Genomic DNA, 14,662 nt, shown 5'->3' with positions numbered 1-14,662 from the left:
ACCCTTCTGAGATGCAATTCTCTCCCCGCTCCTCCTTGCTCTGGGAGAGTAGCAGTTTGCTGCCGATCTATATCAGCACCAACCTATGCACATTGCTGGCTCACCTGTGCTGGTCAGAGGCTCTGCCCCTCCCTGGCCATCTGCTCTGGGTGGAAGTAAGCAGTTGTATAGTCCCACTTACTCCTATCTGATCTGATTGCCGGGTTCAGGTAGCCCACAAGAGGGTTTAAACGGGGGGTGTCACTGCTTTGTGCAGGCAAGTCACAATCTTGGCCTAAGACCAAAGGACTCTGGACTACATAACCAACGTTTAGGGCCATTGTTGAGATTTTCAAAGCCCACTGGCGGATTTAGCTCTGCAATGCTCATTCAGTGCTGTGCAGTTTGGTGGCTAAATCCCCTAGGTCAGCTTTGCCAAACTCAACCAGTACCTCCAGGAATATGCAAACTGACCATGATGCTGCCTCCCACCTCCCCCAGACACTGTGCGTTATTTGTCTGCCTAGCTGAGTCTTATGTCGGCAGTTGATTCCATTCCCCTGTGGTTCTGATTATAATCTCCTACGGCAGCTTCCTCCTCTCTAGCCTGCTGGACTCTCCATAACCCCTTTCAGTCTGTCCAAAATGCAGCCACAAAAATCATCCACTTTGTTTCAAGACCAGGAGAAGCAAATCTCCTGGGGGAAGCGCAGAGAGAAGCCACGCAGTGCCCGACTTTCCTGATTCTGCGCCACAACACTGGAAGCCACCTGCTATTTATCAGCAGCCCCGAGAGCCATGTGAGGATATTGCCCAGCCTGCAGAACCATGAGCAACAACTAGGGACAGCTCCAGAAACATGAGGCACCACTGGGTGCATCTCTGAAAGGAAGGTTGGTTTTATGGTTGAGGCACTGGGCTGGCACTCAGGAGATCTGGTTCAAGTCCGGGTTTTTCCATGGACTCACTCTGTTGCCCTGGCAAGTCACTTAATTTCTCTGTGCCTCAGTTTCCCGTCTGCAAAGTGGGGATGACAGTACTTCTTTTTCTCCCACCCTTTGACTCTCTTCTCTATTTAGACTGTAAATTCTTAGGGACTGTGTGTCTGGACAGTGCCTAGCACAAGGAGCTTCTAGGAGACACAATTAACACTTGCTTCAAAATGAGAGAGAATATCACAGAAAGAGGCTGCTTGAAGACCATGCAATAAAAATGGATTTACTAACATATTCTGAGATACTCTGCTGACCCACTGAAAGTAGGCTATAAAGGATAGATTTATTAAGGAAGTCAAGTACGAGCTATTACCATTGTAAACTTCTCTTCTACACAGGCTGGACCTAGTGCCTTTTCTGTTTATGCCCTCCGTCTGGGGCCTGGGGAAGACATTGTCACCTCTTTGTTACAATTTGTAGAAGATAAGAAGCTAAAAGCTCCATTTGTCATGACTTGTGTGGGAAGCATCACCAAAGCAACGCTGAGACTGGCCAACGCCACTGCTTCGAATACTAATCAGGTACCTGACACATGTAGTGATGTCTTAGCAATGCATATGCATAAATTGGTGTGTGCACAGAGCTTTCCTGGAGATGTGTTCCGTTCCCGATTCACTCACGGCGAAGATGAAGGGCCAGATGTTCAGCAGGTGTAAACTGGCATAGCTCCACTCAAGTCGATGCAGCTGAGGATCAGGCCCTCGGTGCTGAGAGGCAAGCAGATCTCTAAATCTGTTCTGTTGTATGTCTGGCCATAGCCCATCAACCATATTTTCTCAGTAAGTGTGTTATCTTTATTGCTGTGTGTTTAATTAAGCATTGAGGTAAATTAGATGGTACTAGTTCAATATTCAAGGATATTTCTTAAACTATAACTAGGCATTTTGATCATGTGTCTGGGTCCATTCACGGGCTTATGTCAACAATAAAATGTCTTCCTGTTAGTATTTATAGAAGGGGGGAGCATCTTCGTGGCCGAGATTGCTGGGCTCTCCCTTCAGAGCTATGAGCCAAGTCCTGTCAGGCCACTGAACAGAGGTACCAGCCAGAAAACCTGCAACCAGCAGTGGCTGCATGGGATGGGCTTTTTCTGTTCCACCTCTGGCTCCTTGAAGGTAAAGGAAATGCCCTTGGCAACAGGACCCACTGGCTGGCTTCCTGAGATGGGGCCTTAGGCAATACACATGTTTTCACTTCTGGCCTGCCCCAAAGTCCATTCAAGTCAATGAGAGTCTGAAGTTATTATTGTCATTATTACCGCAGTAGCTAGAGGTCCCAAGCGAGATCAGGGCCACGTTGTGCTGGGAGCTGTACAAGCACATCAGAAGAGACAGTCTCTGCCCTGAGGAGTTTGCAGTCTAAATAGAGAGACAAAGAATGGGAGGCAACATGGAGGCACAGAGAGGGGAAGTGACTTACCCAGGTCACTCGGGATATGTCTGCACTGCAGTTAAAAACCCACAGCCAGCCCGAGTCAGCTTGGGCTGGAGCCTGCGTTGTGGGACGCCATGAGGGGGGAGGATCCCGGAGCACAGGCTCCAGCCCTAGCCGGAATATCTACACTGCAATTAAACAGTCCCTTAGCCTGAGCCCTGCTAGCCCAAGTCAGCTGGCACGGGCCAGCCATGGGTTTTTAACTGTGGTGTAGACATACCCTTGCAGAGGGAGTAGAAGCCAAAGTGTCTGTATATTATTATTCATAATAAAAATAACGATAATTGATCATTAAAAATGCTTCTTTTTCTAGATTTGTTTAAAAACATAAAATCCCTGCTGTTTATTGTATAAAGGAGAGATCACAGTGAGTGAGAGTTTGGTATTTTTTTTTAAATCAGTGAGAGCTTCCCCTTTCCTGGAATCTAACATATTTGCTCCAGGACTGTGTCACTGTGGGAGTTTTACACTACATGGAATCAAGGAAAAATCAATGTAAAAGTTGGGGATTATACAACAATTGTGCATTATTTCCAAGCCAGGTCTGAGTCATGTGGGCTTCCCCTTTGTTAATACATCTACTGGAAGAGATGAATGTACAAGCCTACTTAAAAGTGGCTAGTGATTTTGAGTGTCTCGGTATTTGAGGGACCCCACTTGGTGCCCATTAATGGGGCTTGATTTCCAGAAAGTGCCGGGCACCAGTCCGTTAAAAATCAGACCCCTTTGAGGTAAGTCGAAGGTGGAGCATTCAGAAGCAGAAGTACCCAAAATCATTAGTGAGTTTCTCAAATTTGAGCTGTGTGTGCACGTGTGTGCGCGCATAAACACGTGTATATAATGTCCATGTAGTGGCAACAAACTCTTCCAAGACCCCGTTTCCCGTAAGAGTGAACATATGTTGAACAGCATCTTCCCCATGTTGCTGAAAAGTTCCTTTGTTGGCAAGATAAACAGAGAATATATGTGAATAATGATTAAAATCTTGGTGTTTGAACAAGCTGGGAATGCTCCTTTGTTTCCATCTAAGTTACAGTTGCAACAGAAGCTATTTACAAGAACCCTAAAGATTGCCAGGTTGGTATTTTAATGGTAGTTCTCTGCATTTCTATTCAGGAGACCTGCTATAATTCCCACTCCTTGGCTCTCTTGCCCATGAACGACTAGCAGTACTACACAGGCGCTTCTGGGGCAGGGGATGTGTCTTTTGTCCTTCAACTGTGATTCCTTTTGACAATGTAAGAGTGACGTAGATGTTTTCCAAAGGTTTCCCATCCACCCTCCTCAAACACGAATGACAGCTGCAAGAAAGAGTCTGGAGGGCAAAAGGGTTTCATGTCCTAGAAAATTCAGGGTTCTGTGGAGTATGCAGAAGATTTTCAAAGGGGTACCTCACAGATTACTCACCTGTCACTTTCTATCCCCCAAAGCACCCAGAAATGACAAACCAGTGGCAAAGAGGCGACTATATCTCTGAGGAAGAATGGACTTGTTAAGACGTGGTGCTGAGGCCTGGTCACTCTGTTTCCTGTGTGATCTTGAATAAGTTAGAACCCCTCTGGCCCTCAGGTTCCTTGGGTGTAAAATGGGAATCTCCGGGCTTCCCCACCTCCCCGTGTTGCTGGGAGGCTTCCAGTAATTCAGTGATGTCTGTGAAGCATTTTGAATTCTTTGTATCGAAGGCATTTTGTGATTGCAAATTGTAACGCATACCTGGAATTATGCCAGGTCTAGGCTTGAGTAATCCAAAGAGTCCGAGTACTTGTCAAGCTGGCAGGTCAAAGGAAAACAAGATACTGTTCCCATGTCACTCCACTTCTGGCAGCTGAATTCCAACATTCTAGTGATTTTCCCCGACAATGATGAGTGCTGCCACAGAAAGAATTCTAACGCACTACGCTTCTCTCTAGCATTACCACTCCACACATTCCCCCACTCATTCATCTTCCCCAGGGGTGACGTACCTGACTGCTAGTGGAGCTGAAACATGAAGGCCTGGATTTTCTAAGCAAAGCCAACAGCGGTGCCTGCTAAATTGCTTACATATCTGTTGCACTCACAAACCCCTATATCTGTATACCACACTACCTATTTGCATGCATGGTTACTCACCTATTGTCTCCCCATTATGATAATCTGGCCCAAAGTAACTCTCAATACTCTTTTTCAGGTGGTTATTTCAAATGGTTTGAATATATACCAGTAGAGCTTCTGTTAGCTATACTGGCCTGCCTTTCCAAAAGTGACTAGTAAACTGAGGTGTCTCCATTTTTGGATGTCCACTTTGGGGTCTTCTAAAGGGGCCTGATTCTCAGAGAGTGGGTGCTCAGCCCTTTCTGGAAACCAGACTCCTTTAAAGTGTCTCAAGTGAGGCACACCAAATCAGTTTTGAACATGTAGGACCTTTGGGTAAAATTTTCAAAAGCAACTAAGTAACATTGGTGATTGAAAGTCAATGGGACTTGGCTCTTAAGGGCCAGATATTTTAAGGTATTTAGATGGCAAATAGGCACCTAGTGGGATTTTCAAAAGCATCTAGGGTCCCGATTCTCAAAAGTATTTAGGCACTTGAATCCTTTGAGGATATGCACCCTAGGCACCTAAGTCTCATTGATTTCCTATTGATTTCAATGGGAGTTAGGTGCCTAGGCACTTTTGAAAATCCCACTAGGCACTTATTTGCATTTTTATGTCTCTAAATACCTTTTAAAATCTGGTTCTAAATGCCTAAGTCATTACTGAATAGGGGACTTGGGGGCCCATGTCATTTAGGTGCTTGTGAAAAATGTTATCCTTTATTCCTTAAGATTCTAGAATGAATGTGTGTCTGCCTATTGAGATGTCCTTGATACCGGAATGTGAATAAAGCAACGTACACCTTATTGGCAACTGACGTCCAGTTCTGCTGTTTTAATTGTTAGATTATTCATCTAAATGAGAGGTTTGAAATCGTCTCCTTGGTGGGAACCCTGAACAAAGCACCTCATCTCCACATCTGCCTGTCTGATAAGGATGGGAAGACTGTCGGAGGGCACGTTATAAGTGACTTGGAAGTCTTCACTACAGCTGAGATAGTGATCGGCGAATGCACGGGCCTGCAGTTCACCCGGGAGATGGATGATCGCACAGGTTTCCCAGAACTTGTCATTAGTTCTCGCTCTGAAAAGGTTTAGTAATTTCTGCCCTGTAAATTATGTGACATGCCTCAAAAAAAGTGGATTAAATAAATGGGGTTGGAGCATGCCTTCCTTTCTCTTAGCGTTTAGCTTATTGATTCAGACATATTTTCACGCAGAGAATAATCAATTCTTCAGTGGGTGGACAGAATAAAATAATTTCAGGCAAACTCTTCAAATGACTTGTCATTAATTTGCCTTTTGCCAGCACTTGTTCACTCCAAACAAGATGTGTTTAGCTTCCTCCAAGTATTAACTGAGTTGTGCCCTGGGGATTTTCTGGGACTGATTGGCCAGGAAGGAGGGGGCGGTGGGGGCTGGCGAGGGCTAATGAATGCACTATGTTTGCTCATCTTTACAGAGTCACTTATTACCACTAATTGGGAGGGACAGTTCAAACAAGCACAGAGGAGCAGTTGTCACATGAGCGTGACATGGTTTTAAAGAGGCAGTCAGGGACGATTGCACTGCCTGGTCCTGGCCCCTGAACTCTGCAGCATCCTGGCTGGCAGCCTAGCATATCTCCTCCTCAAAGTGGAGCCTTTGTCAGGGAGTGCTATTAGAAGTCAGCAGTCTTAAGAAATCTGGGCAAGACAAGTCATTTCAGGGAGCTATAGACAGACATGCAGCTGTCTGGGACACTTAGAAAGTCAACAGCTGACGGAAGGGGTGGACTTCTGGCTTGGCTCGAAATGGATTTAAAGATGTGATCGGAATTAATTTGTGGTGCATAGTTTGGGTTTGTTTTTCTAAAGAGTTCCTTTGATTTAAGAATAGTTGGTGGTAGTAGGAGTCTAATATTAATACTGGACATGCTCTGTGCATTGTTTCATGATGGTACCTGTTGATTGTTTCCTGTCTGTTGCACTTAGTAGAATGCAGAAATGTTAATATCTGAATCTGTTTGGCTGGAATGACAACCCTCCCCAAACACAGCTAATCTTTCCAAGTTATTTTTGCTTTAAAGTGTTTCCCTTCCAACTAAATTCACTGTGACGTTCCCTGATTAAAACCATTTGAATTATACTGGTACAAACAGATTGCGTCTTTCACATATAAATTTACCTTCAGCTTCAGCATCAATATGTTTTGCTGGTTTTTGTGGGGAAAACTTTGATTAAAAGAATTAACCAGGGGTAAATATATTGGAAATCTTAACACAGTTTTGTTTACCTGCTACATTTTTGGTTCAAGATAGGTTGTCCAATGGGGAATTATAATAGGTTGGAAGTAATGGGTGGTGTGTGATGTTATATGGGGGTGTGGAAGTGTGGGAGAGAACAAACTTTATGAAAGAGGGATATATAATGAAGACCTGCTATAATAGGTTCTAAATCTTAAAGCCCTACTGAATGGAGTCCACCCGGACTATAGTAAGGGCCAGATTCTGATTTACAATCATGATAATAATATTGTGTCCAAAGTCCCCAGTTGGGATTGGGGCTGCACAGTGTTAGGTGCTGTACAACCATCCCCTTTAAGGTCCATTTACATTACCAGTGTGGTGTAAAAGGCACTTTGTGTAAATGAGAATCAGACCCCAAGTGTTTGCACGGTCAGGCCCTTAACTGGTGAGCTACGAAATAAAATAAATCCTTGATGGCCAAGCGGTCGGGCTGAGCTTTGAATTCTTGTTTTATTCATTCTTCCAAAGAACTGACCAGTATAAAAGTAGATGGAATGGAGTCTGCCCCCTTTATCCATGCTGAGTAGCGCCTGCCTCAAAAATAGCTCGATTGGTTTCAGTACGACTCCTCTTGGAGTCAGGAGCGGGAGTGGCAGAATTGGTCATTTGACTTTTATCGGCTCGTGTGTGTCCCTTTCTGGGGGTGTCCATATGGGAGACCTGACTCCAGTGACAGTTGCAGGTGCTCAGCACCTCTCAGGATCAGGCCCTCGGGACCCAGGTACCAATTCAGCCAAGTCGTTTCATTTGAGGTATGTATGCAAGTGCAATGGCAAAGGAGGGTGGTTTGTTGAACGGGAGCCCAAACCCTGCTCGCCTGTTTGCTCGATGAGTCCCTACTGAAGTCAATTTGCTGTTCTCCCAGGCCCCACAGAGAGCTGGTTTGGGGTGAGAATGGGTAGGGCTGAGGGGACCACACATCTCACTCCCCCTTAACCCTATGCCCTACAGAGGTTCCTCAGGAAATATAATACAGTCCACACTGTAGGGATAGAGACACTCCCATCGGCATCCTGGAGATTATGTCGTTAGGAATAATCCCTGGTAGCATGAATCCCTTTGCTGGAGAAGGGTGGGGACACCATGGATACGTGGCTGAGGCGATGCCTGTGAATGGTTATTGATTCCCTGGGGGTCACCATGGATCTCAGGGGATATGCAGGTTTGGGGGAGTTGGGCCCATGGCCTCTTCTGTCACCTAGCAGAAGAATGTGAGGAAATCATGCAGCGATTTCTTCCCCCTTCAGTTCCTGGGGTGGGTTTTACAATAGGAGGGGAGTGAGCCAGACCACTGGATTCCATTAGTCCTTGTTTGCTGCCTGATTCTGAATTGTAGATTCCAGTTAGAGTCCAGCATTCAGTCAGCGTTTCCAAGCTTATATTCTAATCTGCTCTTTTTTTTTTTTTAAAGGAAAAGTGGAAATGAGAGGCTGGGTTTTTGTTTAAATAGTTATTCCTGTTCCCTTTACAAAGAGCACCACATTTTCTGTTTTAATGCAGGAATACAGAGATTATCTGCATCTGCAGTCTGCCTTAAAATACGTTCTAAAGATGCATTGTACACACATTGTTACGGAAGAGGATAAAGCTAAGGAAACCATCTTAATCTGAGAAGTTAGACTAAACTGCTAAAGCACCAGAAAAAAATGTTTGTGGGTGGTTTGAATTCTAATTGACCATAAAGATACTTTCAAAAATTATATTGTCAGGGGAGTTAATAAGAAATTAGAACGTTTATCTGAGTATGGAGAAATGAAAATGAATTTGTTTTACAGTCTAGTCTGTTTTAGATTTCTTGTGTCATAATAGAATGAATTTGTTGTTCATTGATACCTTAAGATACATAGGGTGTTGTGTTTTTTTAAGGATGAAGACAATGCGCCCTTCACTTTTGCATGAATGAATGAATTCATTTATTTTTCTTAACATCCGGAAGTCATTTATTTTGCCCTGAGACATCTGCAGGGTCTGTTTACGTATGATGGTTGCAGGGTACTTGGCAAAGATAGAAAAACCATGGGCTGTAATTGTTCTTGGTGAAGCCTAGCATTGTGGTGGGCTGTGGGTAAATACTGAAATAATAAGTATATGCTGATCCATTAGGAAGCTTAACTGAACTAGTTTAAGAAATATTTAAAATGTTTAATTTAAGCAAAATAGAGGTGACATACCTCAGGTAAATTGGCTGTTCATTTGCCCTTACCTGGGCAATGATATTTACAGGCAGCCACAATGTATTTTGCCTTCATTTCCCCAATAATATTTTAAATTATTTTAATTGTCTGTTTGAGATCATGAATGACTAAAACATTTCAGTAAATAGTAATCACAATTAATTGAATGTTCTGGTTGGTGTCATGTGTTGTTTTCTGTCATAGTTAGGCATTAATTAATGGACATCTCTTTATTTAAGACAGAATGAAATTACCAGCTACTGAGGGCAAAATCCTGGCCCATTATAGCCAATGGCAAAGCTCCCATTGATTTTAATGGGGCCCGGGTTTCCATCTGAGGGTCTAAATATTAATATTGAATATACTCAAAAGCAGAAAAACAGTTTTAAAAAGGATTTTCCTTTCCTTATTTTTTGTGCATTATTGTACATTGTACTCCTTATGGTTTAGTACCTGCAACCTTTTTCTACTGTTAGTTTTTCATTTCATAACAATTTCTAGATTTTTATATTTAGAAGAGGAATTTTTTCTATTAGTTTTATTTTTATACCTTTAATTGTTTTTTTTAATTTCTCCATATCTGTGGAAAGCACCTATCCTGTAGCTTTAAAATGCTGTTATTAAAAATGTATAAATGTAAGGGAAAATCCTAGATATATTGGACTTGCCTTCTTTAAAACTAAGACCATATTCAGCAAAATATTTCCGCATGTGCTTAATTTTAAGTGCATACCTAACAATGCATTTCAGTAGATGCTTAAGTCACATTGAATCAGTGTTAAGGTTAAGTGTACATTTAAGTGTTTTGATGAACTGGGACCTTAGTCATCTCTACCAAAAAGATTGCAACCACTCATCATCTACCAAAAAATGCCCTCCATATGCCATTCCCCAGACCCAAAATCCCAAGAAAATAAAAGACCCTTGAGATACTGTTTTACATTGGACAGATAAATACACATACTTTTATCTTATGTTTTTCTCTCTTTCCAGTATGCATCGTGGACCATGTCACCCGAATTGTAAATGCTCCAAAGAGAAAATAACTTGCTTTGGGACTGGGGTGTCATCATCGAAAGTGTGCAGTTGTGTTTTGGTGTCAACAATAAAGATGTTCTTTTCTCGGCATCCACCTCCTATTCTGTTCTGCTTAGGAGCTCATATGGGAGGCTAGGGACCACATTCTTCCAGGGATGTAGGCTCCTACATTTCATTGCTTTCCATGGCAGTTAGGAGCCGTAATACCTTTCAGGATCTGGGCCTAGGTACCACTTTGTGAAGGATGGAGACCCCTGGAACCCGAGTGCTTTGCTTCTGCTGTCTTGGGCCCCGGTCCTGCAAGCTGATCTATGTGGAAAGACTCTTGCAACCTGCACAAAGCCCCACCGATCTCAGGTTCGGGGCCTGGGCCATTTGGAATCCCGAGTTCATCGTTAAACCTCCCTCTCTTACTTAGTGATGCCGTATTGCTACCCTCCTGCTGGAGAGCCTCCAGTGGGGTTTACCAGGCAGCAGCAAAGACGCTAGAGATGGAAGAGACCCATTTGAACATCAGATCCATCCCTTCTTTAAGTGAAGAACCCAGGGCTCGCACAGGTGTTAAGCAACTTCAACTTCCATTGAATCAGGTGGACACTCAGCCCTTCCCAGGAGGAACTAAGGCCCAGACCCTCAAAGGTATTTAGGCTCCAAAGTCCCAATGGGATCTTGGCCTCAGCGCTTTGAAGGAGGGACCCGCAGTCCCTTCATTCCTTCCACAGATGTCTGCAAAGCAACTTTCATGCTGATGCCAACATCGTTCCTTACCTGCCCCGGGAAGTGTAACGACGATAGATAGATAGAAACACCAGCATTCAAAACACTAAGGGCCAGATTCTGATCCCCTCACTCCTGGGACAAGCACCTTCCTCCCTGAGTAGCCCCCATGGTCTGCAGGAGGAAGAGTGGCAGGATCTGCCCCTGAATAAAAACAATCCCCTCACCCCCCGAAAACTTGCTTCTTTGCATCCTGATTTGATGTCGCTTATATTTTCTTTCACGATCTCCCCTCCCCTACAGCTCCTCTGGTGGCACTTAGAGTGCAGAGCCTTGGCAAGTAGCTTTCCCCCAACCTTCTGCTCTGCACACAGCCTAACAGAGAGCGATATAGCCTGCTTGCTACCTCCCCATGAGATCAAGTACTCTGTGTGCCTCCACTTTATCCGTCCGGAGTATATTTAAAATAATCTAGTGGTTTTAGATAGGGGCAATGTAGGATTCTCTTGGCTTGGTGAACTGGTGTTTCCTACTGATGGTGTAGCATTAGATTTAATTTTAGGTGTGTATAAAGTACACTGTGAATGTAATGCAAAGTTTATTATGGCATCTCTGAAGTAGATGTCTCTGAATTTGACTGTTGCTTTTATCATCCGGCAAATACCAGGGTATAAATACGATGACACGTACTTGGTCTGATAATCAGGAATAATCTGCTTCTTAATATAATTTCTCCATGAAAAGGTTTTGGAAATAATATATCAAATGAATGGTTTACAAGAATGGTTTTAAACATTTGAAGGGGGAGGGAAAAAACCCAAACCGCTTACCTAGAGACCTTTTCTGTACCATCAATAAATTCGCTCTTTGCCTAAAACTGAAGCCTAAAATTGGTTTTGATTTTTCTTTAAAATTCAAATCTCTGATGTTCTTAAATTGAACAAACGATATTTTTAAAAAATATATCAGGCTCCAACATCTGCAGATTATGATTTGCATTTTGAAATTGGCTGCTTGAATTGAACAGGGATGAATACTGTCAGTCTTCTTTTATTCACTCAGTTTATTTAATGAAATGCTAGAGGTCAACCCTTTGTCCTTAAATTAGTTACTATAGAAATCTTTTTGTACTTTTCTGCTTGTTATGATGTTTTCTAAGCAGAAGAAAAGGTTGCCATTAATTATGTCTTTGTTGAATATGGATATCTATTCATAGTTAGTTAAACAGTTTCAAACAAAATTAGCATTAAGCAACTCTCAGGCCAGCTTTAGGGTGGTTATCAAGAATTTTTTGCTAAGAGAATGCTCTTCTGCAAGTGTGCATTATCTAATATAGTCAGCTTTCAGTTGCTAATTTTTTTTTCCAGATGAAGATGAGCTTAATTGAGGTTGTGCTTTTAAGTTTGTAGAGCTCTTCAGCATCTCATACAAAAGCATCTAGAGGCTTTTCATTTGTCTTGAGTATGTTTTAGATGTACAAATATTATTTACTTTAAACTCCAAATCAAAAGGCACAGAGTAACTATTTTAAATAAAACATTATTCTCTGCTGAAACATATATAAATTCAAAGCAGGCATTTTTTTTTCATTATCGCTTAATAATTTTTTTGAAACAGCTGCTATTAACAAATTCTAGGATAACACTGGAATAGCAGTTTAGCAACTAGTCTCAAACAGGCATTTAATAATGTAATTTGCTGTGAGCTACTCAAAAATAGAGGACATATATTAAAATTAAGATATAGCTACAGTTTCATGTCTAACTCTCAGCTAAGTGCCATTTTAAATAGGACTTTAAAGATTAATCTTCCATAGTTTTTAGAAAGGTCTAAATATAATGACAAAGTTCAATTCTTCAATGAAACCAGCACGACGTGTATTAATCTATAGTGATTTTTATTTTTTGGATTCCAGACAATAGTGCAATCCATAATAGTTTTCAGCAAGTAATAGGAAATCCAAGTTCAGTGACAAGTCTAAAAATACTGGCTGGTTAGAAACTTAGAATCAGGTTTTTGGATAGTGAATGGGGCATGAACTTTTGTTTTAATACATTTCTGAGGAAGAAACATAACATTGGTCATTAATGATTGGTTATCTGGCCTTAAAATCAGACAGTAAAGTGCTTGGCATTAAAGAAAAAAAAAGAGCTAGCAGGAAAATTAGAAGTTAATTAGGAAAAGCCATAAGAAAAAATAATTGTGGTAGCTGAGGATTAATCCTAATCATAAATCAAATGAATATAATGATCACTCACAAAAATAAAATGTATATTTCAGAAAAGATTTCTCTCCCTATTCCCCCCCTGTAGCTTGTCTTCAGTATACCATTGCTGCCTTTTCACCAGCATTAAAGATGCTTAGAGTTAAAGAAACTGTAACCTTGTAATGCTTTTAGGTATAATGTACATATTTTTCATTTTAAAAACTAGCTCGCAATGACATTGTAAAGTAGAGATCCCAAGTCACCCTTATTATCATGGTGTCTCCTTGAGCTGAACCTCTGAGAAATGTGAAGGGGAAACTCTTTGGAATGAACAAATCCTTTAGCTGCCTATAGTTATTTATTAAAATAGACTGGAGAGATAAAGAATGGAGACAGGGAGCAGAGGGAGGGGAATATCTATCTATCTATCTATCTATCTATCTATCTATCTATCTATCTATCTATCTATCTATCTATCTATCCCCGAATAGAAAAGATTGGGACCATCAGAACACAAGGATCTATTAGGTATACATTTAAGGAAAAATACTAACATCCTGACCATTGTATTTAGCATTTGGATAGTTCTAGTGAAAATGCTTGTTACAAAGGTGGGGCGAATGTGTTTGCATATTTGTGCAAAAGAGTTAAAATAGGAAATAAAAGAAAAATCTAGGTGGGACAAAATGTTCTCACTGAGTGTAAAGAAAGATGGTGAAATGGAAAACATACTTCTTTGTTTTCTGAGGGTGGGTGAGGAAAAGTAGTTGCAGTCATTTCATTTAATGGACTGTATTCATTGTTGCAGCCTTGTTTAATTCTATTACTCAACCAAAATAATCCCTGGGTTAGCATTATGCTTCTGTGTGTAGTGGGAATAAGGTAATGCAATCTTCTCTTTACATCTTGACTGATTTTATAAACTTATCAGACTATTAAAAAAATCTTTGAAGTCAACTTTCCACTTGTGCCTTTAGCTCTTGAACAAGTATGTTGCTGGTTTTTCTTCTAATATATAGATTCATCTTCAATTCTGTGAAGAGCTTTTACATTTAATCCAGCGCTGAAATAGCAATTTGCTGCCACGGCTATAAAACAGGTTTTTTTCCTTTAACTATCTCAGGATGTAGGTACTTTGGGCTAATCTTGAAAAACAATGTCAACATGTCTTCCTTGTGTTTCAGTTTTGGATCGCAGATGTCCTTAAAATATGAGGAAGGAAAGCTGGTAAAGTATGTCTTGACCAGATTGATAAAACAAAAATTGTCTAGAACTGACACTCTAAAAATAATAAGAATCCTCCAGGTTTTATACCAAAGTCACAACAACAGTCAGTGTTCTTAACTTTTTGTCAACTTCAGAAACCACTGCACTAAAAGTGATTCACTGATCTGATTTTAGTAATCCCATCATGATTTGGGGCTCATTTTTTCATTTTTATTTATTTATTTTAATCTCATGAAGCTTTTCTGGGAATTACTGTGATTTTTGATGTCACTGTATGTTAACTGTTAATCACTTAGAATTGCTTCTTTCTCTCACTTGCTGAAATTGATGTTACTCAGGTATTAAAAATTTATTTTGCTTGAGTAGACAGCAGTATAGACTATCAATATGTTTATTACAGAGGAGGAAAAAATCACAGTAATGGAGAAGGCTCTTTTACCAGCTGTATTTGTTATTCAGGCATTCATGATTTATTTAAAAAAACCAAAAACTTTGTAAAAAAAAGATAGTCTCACAGTTCTGGCAAAATT

The 14,662-nt window shown here is 41.2% G+C and overlaps 1 protein-coding gene across 5 annotated transcripts in view; it reads left to right on the top strand.

Annotated features, from left to right (window-relative positions):
- The window catches only part of LOC120400031 (bifunctional protein GlmU-like), a 124,280-nt gene extending 114,208 nt beyond the window's left edge, over positions 1-10,072 (top strand). For all 5 annotated transcript variants that reach the window (XM_039528389.1, XM_039528386.1, XM_039528385.1 and 2 more), the window contains 3 exons: positions 1,313-1,495; positions 5,330-5,575; positions 9,938-10,072. In XM_039528389.1, the coding sequence (XP_039384323.1) occupies positions 1,313-1,495; positions 5,330-5,575; positions 9,938-9,970 (462 nt within the window). In that variant the 3' untranslated portion in view covers positions 9,971-10,072. The remainder of the gene's footprint in view (positions 1-1,312; positions 1,496-5,329; positions 5,576-9,937) is intronic.
- The last annotated feature ends 4,590 nt before the right edge of the window (positions 10,073-14,662 follow it).

The sequence above is a fragment of the Mauremys reevesii genome, linkage group 3 (assembly GCF_016161935.1).
Source record: "Mauremys reevesii isolate NIE-2019 linkage group 3, ASM1616193v1, whole genome shotgun sequence".
NCBI classification, from domain to species: domain Eukaryota; kingdom Metazoa; phylum Chordata; order Testudines; family Geoemydidae; genus Mauremys; species Mauremys reevesii.
Note: the sequence above shows the minus strand (reverse complement) of the source record. Positions and strands in the feature narration are given on the sequence as shown.